This window comes from Saccopteryx leptura, chromosome 4, assembly GCF_036850995.1.
Source record: "Saccopteryx leptura isolate mSacLep1 chromosome 4, mSacLep1_pri_phased_curated, whole genome shotgun sequence".
In the NCBI taxonomy this organism is placed as follows: Eukaryota; Metazoa; Chordata; class Mammalia; order Chiroptera; family Emballonuridae; genus Saccopteryx; species Saccopteryx leptura.
Window position 1 is genome coordinate 213,754,834 of NC_089506.1, and position 12,239 is coordinate 213,767,072.

At 56.5% G+C, this 12,239-nt stretch overlaps 1 protein-coding gene across 1 annotated transcript; it reads left to right on the plus strand.

Moving 5' to 3' along the window:
• The first annotated feature begins 3,718 nt into the window (after positions 1–3,718).
• HS3ST6 (heparan sulfate-glucosamine 3-sulfotransferase 6) lies at positions 3,719–11,813 on the plus strand. The gene is made up of 2 exons (XM_066379997.1): positions 3,719–4,242; positions 10,534–11,813. Exons 1-2 carry the CDS (start codon positions 3,830–3,832, stop codon positions 11,147–11,149), a joined length of 1,029 nt encoding a protein of 342 aa, XP_066236094.1. The 5' UTR covers positions 3,719–3,829; the 3' UTR covers positions 11,150–11,813.
• Positions 11,814–12,239: the final 426 nt, after the last annotated feature.

The following is a 12,239-nucleotide window of genomic DNA, read 5'->3' on the forward strand; positions in this document are numbered from 1 at the left end:
TCTGGTGTGGGGCCACTTGGATAATACCTAGCCTCCCCCATGATGCTCAGGGGCTTCCACTCTCAGAGGCCTGGCTTGGGGCTGTGAAGCTGTGGGGGGAGGGGGGATTGGAGTGGGTGTTGAAAGGGTCCTGTTTCTGTGGGACCCTCTTCTCTTGTTCCTTTAGACTCACCTTGTGGATAAAGGCTCTTACCAGCTTTTCTCACTTGAGAGCTGGGACTGCTAGCCTAAATTTCTTTCTTTTAAAAAATTTTTTCTCTGGCTGGTTGGCTTAGTGGTAGCGTGCCGGCCTGGCATGTGGATATCCCGGGTTTGATTCCCAGTCAGGGCACACAGGAGAAGCACCCATCTACTTCTCTACCCCTCCCCCTCTCACTTTTCTCTCTCATACTCTCTCTCTCTTCTCCTCCTGCAGCCATGGCTTGATTGGAGTGAGTTGACCCTGGACGTTGAGGATGGCTCCATGGCCTCTGCCTCAGGCACTAAGAAGAGCTCAGTTGCTGAGCAATGGAGTAATATCCCAGATGGACAAAGCATCCTCCCCTAGTGGGCTTGCTGGGTGGATCTCCATCAGGGCACATGCAGGAGTCTGTCTCTGCCTCCCCTTCTCTTACTGAATAAAAAAAATTTTTTTTTAAAGATTTTATTTATTGATTTTTAGAGAGGGAGAGAGAGAGGGCAAGAAGCATGTTCACTTTAGTTTTCCATTGTTTCTTGTATGTGCCTTGACAGGGCAAGCCTGGAGTTTTGAACCAGGGACCTCAGTGTTCCAAGTTGATGCTCTATCCACTGTGCCACCACCAATCAGGCATCCTGGATTTCTACATTGTAACAAATGAGCTGGGCCAAACTGGTAGGCAAGAAGCAATTTGCAGGGTGCAGCTATGGATCCTTGCCCTCTCCTGGTGAAGGAGCCAGTGGCAAAAGGCCCTCTGTCTATGCTGCTCTCTCCAGGAAGATCCAAGGGAAGAGAGTGAGGTTGCCAGTTGGAACCCTTCCCTACACAGGAGCGGGGTCTGGCTCTTCTGGCAAACCCTGCAGCCTTAGGCAGGATTCCTGCAGGTGTGTAGCTGCTCCAGGGGGCCACTGAGCTGGGAAACTTTTCATGTATCCCTCCTGACGCTGGGGATATCGTCTTCTATGGCAAACCCTTCTGTGCCACAGTGTCCTCAGGTCTAGCTGGCCACCAGGAATAAGACCCAGCTTTTGACAAGCTGGGCTCACTGGCCACCTTGAGACCAGGGAAGTCTTTCCCTTCCAGTCTTGTCCCCAAGGAGGGAAATTATGAAGTACTCAGGTCTCCTAGGGTGGGAGCAGCTTCAGGGCACCCCTTCTTGTGTTGGGGTCACTGTCACATGTCCAGGGCCTCCTTCTCAGGAAGCGCTTAGGAGCTGGACACCCAGAGAGGTGGCGGCCAGTATTATTTTTGTTTTATAAAGTAGGAAAGTGAGGATCAGAGACTGGATACCTGCTAAGGTCACCTACTTGGGTCAGGGGATGGGGCAGAGCCAGACATAAGTCAGGATCAACATCCTTGCTGTCAGCTTTGTGCTATGCTGGTGCGTCCACCCCCAGGGATGGGCTCCTGACCCCTCCATCTCGTTCTCTGAAAAAGGGAACTCGGAAGAGAGGGATCTGGGGGTGGGTGGGGTAGATGGGTTAGATGTCTTTTAGGGGCCCCTCCCTGGGAGAAAACCACATCCTCTACGCACTCAGGCAAATCCGGCATCCTAAGTGGAAAAACCCCACATAAATCAAGGACAGCTGGGCCGCCCTTGGCTGCAGCCTCCTTGCCTTGGACTTCCAGCAGTCTCTGTGAGTGGGTCTGGGGGGTGAGGGTGTGGTTCTAGGGGAGGGAGTTCCTGGAAGCCCCTCAAGTATGAAATCTCTCCCAGCTGTCCCCCATGGAGGGGTTATTAATCACATTCCAGAGGGGGGCAGCTTCCTGCACATCCAGCCCTGCTGCCTGTGGGTACCCAGGCTGGGGGTGCCTGTCTTGAGTACAGGCTGATAAAAAGGTAGAGAGGGGCATGGGAGAGGAGCTTATATATAGACTCTCTCAGTCACACACATGAACGCAAACACAAACACGCAGTCATTTTCAGGCACTCAGTAAACACTCATGAGCACTCACCACAGTTAGTCATGGAGAAGGGACCAAGACTGACCCTGTCCCTGCCTTTGCCAAGCCCATGGGTTGGTGGAGGAGACAGATGGGTGCCAAAATCACCCACAAAGAAAAAATTATAGTATGTGAAGGGGACACATAGCTGGGCAGGTGGGACATGGATTTGTGAGGCCAGGCTGGGTCTTCTGTCCACAATGACCTTGCACCCTGGGACTCCTTCCCTAGACTCTCCTTCTCTACCTTCCTGTGCTCTGGCCATCCTTGTCTTCTCCCCCAGGGACGGTACTTACTTGGCCCAGTGGCATGAGCAGCTCAGCACACCCCCTCTTCCAAATCTTCCCTCATCCTGGGAGGGCTACCACATTAAAACCACACGCATGACTGATGGCTGGCTGAAGGAGGATGGACAGACGGACCTTTCCCTGGCCATCCTGTGTGGGCAGGGGGTCCAGATGAGGTGAGAGGGGAATTAAGCTCTGGCCATCCCGGGTCCTCAAAGACAAGGGCCCCTGGGGAGATCTGGTCGGGTAGAAAGGACTTGCTGACCTGTTTCCTTCCCTGACCAGACAGGGCAGGATGTGGTGACCTTTTTAGGACGTTCCCATGGCTTGGTCTCTTTTGGAGTCCCAAAGTCACTTTTCATCATGTGACTCAGAGAGGGGAATCCACTGTTCCTAAGTCACAAAGGCGGGAGCTGGGGTTGGACCCTAAAAGTAAGGTAGGGCAGAAGCAGAGTGGAGGAGCCACTCAGACATCCTGGGGTGGTGGGGGAGGCAGCAACCTCATGCGTGAGGAGCATGGAGAGACAGCTTCTGAAATTCCCAAGTTAAACCTTCAAAGAGACTCTTCATAGAAGGCTGAAAACAGAGTTATTGTCTGACCCAGCCATTTCACCCCTAGGTATATACTCAAGAAAAATAAAACATGTTCACACAGGACTTTCAAATGAATGCTCACAGCAGCATTATTCTCAAAAACTACCGTAAAAGGTGGAAACAACCCAAGTGTCCATCAACTGGTGAGTACACAAACAGGAGAATGTGGTCCATCCATAAAGGAACAAAGCCCTAACACATGATACAATGTTGATGAACCTCAAATATACCATGCTCAAGTGGACCTGTGGTGGTGCAGTGGATAGAGCGTTGACCAGGGACACTGAGGTCCCAGGATCAAAACTCTAAGGTCACCGGCTTGAGTTCAGGCTCACCAACTTGAGCGCTGGGTCGCTGGCTTGAGTACGAGCTCATCAACATGATCCCAAGATTGCCGGTTTGAAGCACAAGGTTGCTGGCGTGAACATGGGGTCACTGCTCAGCCTGAAACCTCTATTTAGGTTTATAAGCATGTTTTAAAATTGATTATGGTGAGGATTGCACAACATCCCCATCCCGGAGCCCGAGGGTGAAGACTTGGAGCTGAGAGGTCTTGGACTCCAGGATCTCCCAGCCCGCGAGTCCAGGTATTCTCTGAGGCTCCGAGTCGCGCCGAGGCGTCTGTGGGTGTTGCTGTAGCCGGGGCCCCGCAGTGCCCCAGGAGGGGCGGGGTATCCCGACCCTGGCCCCGCCCCGCGTCCGCTCCGGGGCGGTGGGGAGTCGGAACGCAGAGCAGAAGCCCGGCACCGCGGGCTGAACGCCGCGCGGACCGGGATGCGCGCCCTCCTGCAACCCCTGCTCCCGCGCCTGGACGCGGTGCGGCCGTATGGCAGGTAGCGGCAGCCTAGGCGGCGGGGCCAGGTGCTGCCAGGGCGCGGGGGCAGGGTCGGGGGCCGCGCTGCGGGCATCCCGTGCGCCTCTACTGCTCGCCGCGCTGGTGCTGGGAGCCTACTGCCTGTGCGCCCTTCCAGGCCGCTGCCAGCCAACTGCCCGCGTGCCTGTGCCGGCCCCTGCCCCCGCGGTGCCGCCCCACGCCACCCGCACTCCGGGCACGCGGGTCCTGCCGGTGGCCAGTGGCCCCGGCCGCCGGCGCTTCCCGCAGGCGCTCATTGTGGGCGTGAAGAAGGGCGGCACGCGCGCCCTCCTGGAGTTCCTGCGCTTGCACCCCGACGTCCGCGCGCTCGGCTTCGAGCCCCACTTCTTTGACAGGTGGTACGAGCGCGGCCTCGCCTGGTACAGGTGAGCGCCTGGGTCCTTCCGCCCCATCGGCTTCCGTGCGCGCCCTGGCCGGTGCTTTCCGGGAAACAGCGTGGTGCGCCCCTGGGCTATCACCCGGGACGCAGCTGGGAGAGGTCTAGGGCATCGCGGGCTGAGACAAGCCGGGGTAGGGAGGCTGAGACAAGCGAGGCTTGGTTGGGGACGAGGGGTGCGATCCCAGCTGAGAAGCAGTTTCAAGCTAGTGGGGTTTGAGAAGGGTTAGAAATTCGTCAGGCTCTGTCACCCTCCCTTGCTGGCCAGTTACCCTAAAAATGGGCCTCTAGGATCCCTGTAGTCTTCTGAAAAGTGTCTGCCTCCCAGGAGTCATCTTGGCAAGAGGAATCCTCCGTGGTCCTGAGGGTCAGCCTGTCCTGGGGAACACCAGCCCCTCCCTGCTGGGGAAGGCACTGAAGGCCCGAGTATGAGGCCCTGCCTGCTGCCTTGGTCAGTTGCACACAAGCCTGCCACTGTCCTGTTCCTTCCTGTGGGGGAAATGAGAGCTTACAGCTGGAGACAGTTACCCCACTTCCTGAAGCTCTTACCTCAGCCTCTAGTTTGGGACCAGTCCCTATGGGGCAGAAAGGACCCTGCCCAAGGTCGCCTGGTGAATTAGTGGCAGGACCCAGACTCTATGCCTCCAGGTATGCCAGTTTCTCTGTTCCCAGATTCCTTGCCTCCATCCTCATTTGCTTTCTTTGCCTTTTTTCTTAAAACCATTTATGGGTGCCTTGGCCGGATAGCTCGGTTAGTTAGAGCATTGTCATTCCCATAGGTTGTGGGTTCTATCCCCGGTCAGGGCATATACAGGAATAGATCGATGTTTCTCTCTCTCTCTCTCTCTCAAATCAATTAAAACAAACAAACAAACAAACAAATAAAATCCCCCCAAAACCACCCATAGGTTAGAAGGAGCCCCAGTGAAAACAGGGGCTTTGGCTCCTGAGCTCTGAAGGGTTGCTGCTGTCAGGGCATCCTAAAAAGTCAAGTGCTGATGGCAGGAAGGCGAGTCCGTCCTTGGATCTCACTGATGGAATCCTGCCATCCTCTGAGCTCAGGGAGACCACTACCCACTCTGACAGTGCTGCTGGCATCCCAGAGCACCTCTATCACTTCCTGCTGTGGAGAAAACAGGGCAGAGGAGCTGGGGAGGGGAGGGAAAGGACAGAGAAGGAGGTGGGACCATGGAGGACACACAGTTACCTGTAGTGCAAACATCAGAGTTCATAATGATCCCAAGAACTTAATATAGAGAGACGGGGGGGTGGGGGAGGAGGTGTAGACACTGAGCTGGGAGACACTTGGGGGCTGCAGAAGAGGCTGGAACAGGTTTAGCTTTAAAAGGGTTCTCAAAGAGCTAGAGATCCTGAGGTCCCTTTGCGGCTGCCCTGGGCACACGCTCCATCCAGCTCTGAGGCACAGGCCTGGGGAGGATGAGAGGCAGCAGACACTAGACTCAGCCTGGAGGTCAGGTCCTCAGCTCTGGGGGGTGTTTCTTGGGCCACTGGGGTACCCAAGATGGGAGTCAGAGGACTCAGGAGCGAGTTTATCTGTGGTAGAGAAGGGACTTTCTCCTTCCTTAGTTTTAGAGCCACCACCACTGTGGGGAAGGGTGGGTGCAGAGGATGCAGAGGGTCAGGTCCTGGTGGCCTCGCCCCATTAATCCAGAGGTTTTGTCTCTCTCTGGGCTGGTGCACAGTCAGCTGCAGCTGGGCTGGCTGAGCTTTTGGAGTGCCCTCAAAGGGTCAATCTCACCAAACTAATCCCAAGAGGGTTGGATGCTCTTTCCACCTGAATTCTAAGGGCATGAGAGAGGATATGGGTGCAGGGGCTCTGGAGGCGGAGTCCACCTGAATTCTAAGGGCATGAGAGAGGATATGGGTGCAGGGGCTCTGGAGGCGGAGTGCCCAGTGCATGTGGCTATGTGCTGACATGTGCAAATGTGGGCTTGATGTGCTCAGAGGTGTCCTGTGCCTCTGGCCTTTTTATCCTTTTTTAAATCGGATGTTTTGTTTTTTTTTGAAGAGAGAAAAAGAGATACAAACAGACAGACAGGAAAGGAAAGAGATGAAAAGCAGCAACTCATAGTTGTGGCACTTTAGTTGTTCATTGATTGCTTCTTACAGGTGCCCTGACCTGGGGGCTCCAGCTGAGCCATTGACCCCTTGCTCAGCCAGTGACCTTGGCTCAAGCCAATGATCTTGGACTTCAAGGCAGTGACCCATGGGCTCAAGCCAGCTACCATGGCATCATGTTAATGATCCTGTGTTCAAGCTGGTGACCCCGTGCTCAAGCAGGCGACCTAGTGGCTTCGAAGCTGGGACTTCAGGGTCCCAGATCAATGCTCTGTCTCCTGCGCCACCACCCTTCAGACTAGCCTTTTTCCCCCAACCTGCTCTGAGTGTGCAGGGAACCTCTGAAAATGCTCACCCTTCCCCAGTTGCAAAGAAGGTGTCCAGCCTCTGGGCATGGTCTGGTGGTGGTGTTTACTCCCAGGACCCTGGGCTGAGCCTCCAGGGGTTCAGAGCCCTGTTTTGGGTGGAGGGTTAGGGCAGTGACTAGAGGAGGAGTGGCCAAAGCCCCCAGCTGAGTTTCTGGGACACCTGTCCCTGCTGGGCTGTGACTGACCTCATTCCAGGCAGTGACCCTGGCCCCTCCCATCACCTTAGAAGGTGGCTCTTGGGGCTGCCCAAAGTTCACCTTGGCCAAACCTTTCCCCCTCCCTGGGCCTCAGTTAAACCCTCTCTCAGACTCTTGATGATCCTTCCTTTTGGAGATTGTGACCTCCAAACACCCCCAAACTCAGCATTCGCTCATCTGTTCATTCACTCACTGAACACCCTCTGTTTGGCGGGTGCTGGGGTCTCCGGACAAACACCCCATGATCTCATCAGGAAGGCTATCCTATCTGGGGGCAAGTAGGGCTATACTTTGACCTTAGTATTTGAGAAAAGCAAGAGAAAACAAGAGGGGTGCAAGTGGGAGAACCCCTTTGGCTCCTGGGGGGAGCTCCTGTGACTGGGACAAACGTCCCACCCCCAACACCCTATGGGTCCACACAGGAACCCTCAATAGTTTTGGCCAGGTCCCAGGCTCTGCTGGATGGGGCCCAGGCGAGGTGTGGGACACGAGGGGGGATGAGACCAGAGAGAGAGAGTGGCATGGGGCTGGAGAGAACAGCAGGAAAATGAGGACCAGATGAACAGGGAGTGGGGGTCTGGGGAACAACTTCTTCGATGTTTGCCATGTGGAGGTCAGAGTCCTGTTCTTCTCATCCCCTCCCCCATCTCTCTCACCCTCCCAAACCCCCATCCTCACCCTCCTCCCTGCCGTGGCCAGGACAGGCTCCTGGGGTGGGGGGCAGTGCAGATAAGTAATTTGTCCTGGAGATCTCAGACCTCAAAGCTGATTTTTTTTTTTTTTTTTTTTGGTATTTTTCCAAAGCTGGAAACGGGAGAGACAGTCAGACAGACTCCCGCATGCGCCTGACTGGGATCCACCCAGCACGCCCACCAGGGGCGAAGCTCTGCCCACCAGGGGTCGATGCTCTGCCCCTCCGGGCGTCGCTCTGCCCAGACCAGAGCCACTCTAGCGCCTGGGACAGAGGCCAAGGAGCCATCCCCAGCGCGCGGTCATCTCTGCTCCAATGGAGCCTCGGCTGTGGGAGGGGAAGAGAGAGACAGAGAAGAAGGAGGGGGGGTGTGTGGAGAAGCAAATGGGCGCTTCTCCTGTGTGCCCTGGCCGGGAATCGTACCCGGGTCCCCCGCACGCCAGGCTGACGCTCTACTGCTGAGCCAACCGGCCAGGGCCCTCAAAGCTGATTTGTAGTCACAGTGGGCCTGGAAAGTCTATGATCCATCCCCATTCCTATCCCCCTTCTACATGGTTCTGGGAGGCCCCTCCCCCCTCGAAACAAGGCGCTGGGGCAGAGCTGCTCCTCTGACTTGCTGGTGTCGTTCCTTGCAGCTCCCTGCCCCCAGGCAGCGGTGTTGGGTGGGGGTGGGGGGATGTTCAGAACTGGGAGGGGAAAGAGGGTGTACTTCTGGGGCCACTTGGTTCCCGGGGGGAGGGGAAGAAAGGGATAGGAAGAGGGTGTCAAAGATGGGGGGGTGGTCCTGGTGTAATCAAGACCAGTCCCTTTCCTGAAGAAGAGGGCAATAAGGGAAGGACAATGACTTCTGATCCACTGTCTGTTCCAGCGCAGGCTTCTCTTTGTGGGTCTCAGGATTGAGGTCCGGGGGGGGGGGACTCCCCTTCTTCTGACTCCCTCTCATGGAAAGGGGGAACCCCCTGAGCTGGCCAGCCCTGGCCTCAGTCCTTGTTAACACCTGAGGTCTCACCAAACTAATCTCAGGAAGGCTGGGTGCTGTTCCCACCTGTATTCCCAGGGCACAAGGCAGGGCGTGGGTGCAGGGACTCTGGAGACAGAAGCCAAGCTGACTCCCCCCCCTTTTCCAGCAGCTGCAGCCCAGGGATGGGAGTGCTATGGGTCAGTGTCCACCCCAACCCCGAACCTCTCTGAGCTGTAGTGTGTCTGCCTATCAAATGGGGCAGTGAGTGGGTTCCAGAGAGATTTCCATCTCACTTTGCCACCATGATGGGGAAACAGAATTGTCACCCCACCCTCCCCTGTGATTTCTGTGGACCAGTTCTGCCCAGGGCCTTGTTTTTAGAGGGAGGGGGAAGCTCCCAGAGCCAGAGACCCTGCGGCCCACGCATCTCCCCTGAACCCATGGTGTGGTGTCGGGGCACCACTAGTATGCCTGGGACTTACAGCCCAAGCATCCTCCAAGCCAGGCACCCCAGCGTGTGGGCCTGTACCCCTGTGTGCTCACTCAGCTTGAGTTTCATTATGGAAATGAGCAGGAAGAGGAAGCTGGGATCCTGCCTCACAGGTGCTTCAGTCTGGGGGTCCTTCGGCTGGGTGAAACCTGACCTTTCTCCTGTGTGTCACCTCCTGGTTGGGGTCACACCTGGAGGCTGCCAGGGGGGCAGGGGCAGTCCCTTCAGAGGACTGGAGGCAGGGCAGGGCCTTGGGCAGGGCTCATCCCCTCTGAAGGCACAGGTCCCACAGCCTCTGCCTTTATTGACCTACTTTCTGGCCGTCTCTCCAGTCCTCTCTTGGAGCTGTTTGCTCAGCTGGCTTCGCAGCACTCTGCCCCGCCTCTTCCTGCACTACCTGGCTGGCAGGTGAGGCTTGACCTTGGGAAACTGCTCAGGACACCTGGCCTAGGCAGTGGGCTGCTCAGGAGAGTCTCCCCCAAGTTCAGGGCAGTCAGGGGGCTGTCAGCAGCCAACTCTCCCAGAAACTGGGGATGGGGTCCGTGGCCTCCTCCCCTGGCCAGAATGAGAGGAATCAGAAATGCCGCAGTCACAGCCTTACAGCCTTAGGTCTGAGCCAGGTGTGGGAGGCCTCGTTGCTGAATTCTTGGAATGGGCCCTCAGGCCACCTCACTCACTGTTCTCCAACCTGCTGGGCTGTGCTGGAGGCTTTAGGCAGGAACTGGGCCCTGGTCAGAGAGAATGAGCAGGGTGGGTAGGGGGAGGCTGCGCAGGGGAGGGAATGAGAAGAGCAGCTGTCCCTTGTCTGGAGACTTGTCTATAATTAATGGCCTAATTTGGGGGACACCTTCAGCCACTTACTGAAAGTGTGACCTGGGATAATTAAAGTGCAGGGGGCCTTTGGGGTGGAACCCTGTGAATGGCAAGTCCAGGCCACTGGCTGACGGGTGGCCGGACAGGGGTGAGAGGCACAGCAGTGTCAGGGTCGTGGTGCAGTCTAGCCAGGGCGGGCAGCCTGGCAGGGTGAGAGGCACAGCAGTGTCAGGGTCGTGGTGCAGTGTAGCCAGGGCGGGCAGCCTGGCAGGATGAGAGGCACAGCAGTGTCAGGGTCGTGGTGCAGTGTAGCCAGGGCGGGCAGCCTGGCAGGATGAGAGGCACAGCAGTGTCAGGGTCGTGGTGCAGTCTAGCCAGGGCGGGCAGCCTGGCAGGGTGAGAGGCACAGCAGTGTCAGGGTCGTGGTGCAGTCTATAGCCAGGGCGGGCAGCCTGGCAGGATGAGTTCCTGCTGCCCGCCTGCGCTGGGGCTGGGTGCGCTCGGCCTCCATCCTAGTGGGTGGGCCTGGGAGAGGGGGAAAGCTCACCTATCTTGGATGTTTGGGGCTTTCCTGGGGGAAGGGGAGGAGAGTCTTGGGGCCCTGGGGCTGGTCTATAATGGGAGGGCTTGAGGGGGACCAGCACCCTCCCATGCCCACTTCTCCTTCCACACACCGCTCAGGAGCCTGATGCCACGTACCCTGGATGGGCAGATCACCATGGAGAAGACTCCCAGCTACTTCGTGACTCTCGAGGCTCCTCCCCGCATCCACAACATGTGCCCGGACATGAAGCTGATCGTGGTGGTTCGGAACCCTGTGACTCGGGCCATCTCTGACTACGCGCAGATGCTCTCCAAGACCCCAGGCCTGCCTAGTTTCCGAGCCTTGGCCTTCCTGCACGGCCTGGGCCCAGTGGACACAGCCTGGAGCGCCGTGCGCATCGGCCTGTACGCCCAGCACCTGGACAACTGGCTGCGATATTTTCCCTTGTCCCACTTCCTGTTTGTCAGCGGTGAGCGCCTGGTCAGTGACCCGGCTGGAGAAGTTGGCCGCGTGCAGGACTTCCTGGGCCTCAAGAGGGTCGTCACGGACAAGCACTTCTACTTCAATGCCACCAAGGGCTTCCCCTGCCTCAAGAAGGCCCAGGGCAGCAGCCGCCCCCACTGCCTGGGCAAGTCCAAGGGCCGGCCCCACCCCCGAGTGCCCGAAGCAGTGGTCCAGCGTCTGCGGGACTTCTACCAGCCCTTCAACCGAAAGTTCTACCAGATGACCGGCCAGGACTTTGGCTGGGACTGACGCCAGGCCAGCCCACACCCTGCCTGGAGATACTCAGTAACCTTAATTTATGCCTGTCATCCAGCCAGAGCAGGCGGTGTGCACAGGCTGGGTAGAGAGAACTATTTAAGAAATAAAGTTTGGATCTGTGCTTTTCCACATGACCTTGAGGGTTGGAAATGGGGGCTAGACATGCCACTGCCCAGGGAAATGATAATCATACTAGTCAGCTCTTTTTTTTTTTTTTGACAGAGAGAGAGAGAGAGAGAGAGAGAGACAGAGAAAGGGACAAAATAAGGACAGACAGACAGGAAGAGAGAGAGATGAGAAGCATCAGTTTTCATTGCAGCACCTTAGTTGTTCATTGATTGCTTTCTCATATGTTGTGTGCCTTGATGGGGGGCGGGCTACAGCAAAGCAAGTGACCCCTTGCTCAAGTCAGCAACCTTGGGCTCAAGCCAGCAACCTTGGGCTTCAAGCCAGCAACCTTTGGGCTCAAGGCAGCAACCATGGGGTCATGTCTATGATCCCACACTTAAGCTAGTGACCCCATGCATAAGCTGCTGAGCCCATACTCAAGCCGATGACCTCAGGATTTCGAACCTGGGTCCTCTGCGTCCCAGTCCAGCGCTCTACCCTCTGTACCACCACCTGGTCAGGCCATACCAGCTAATGCTAACAGGCTATTGGAGTCCCAGAAGAGGACTAAAACTGATACTTAAATACTCCTTGAGGTGTGCAATGAGCTTGGCCACATGTTGCAGATGAGTAACCAAGTTCGGAGAGGTTTAGGGCCTGCCCAGGGACATAAAACATAGCCTTGGTGATTTTGGAGGCCATCCTAGGGCTCTCTCCCCAGCCCCAAGACACCAGGCTGGGCGTCCCATACTCTTTTTTTTTTTTTTTACAGGGACAGAGAGAGAGTCAGAGAGAGGGATACATAGGGACAGACAGACAGGAATGGAGAGAGATAAGAAGCATCAATCATCAGTTTTTCGTTGCGACACCTTAGTTGTTCATTGATTGCTTTCTCATATGTGCCTTGACTGTGGGCCTTCAGCAGACCGAGTAACCCCTTGCTCGAGCCAGCGACCTTGGGTCCAAGCTGGTG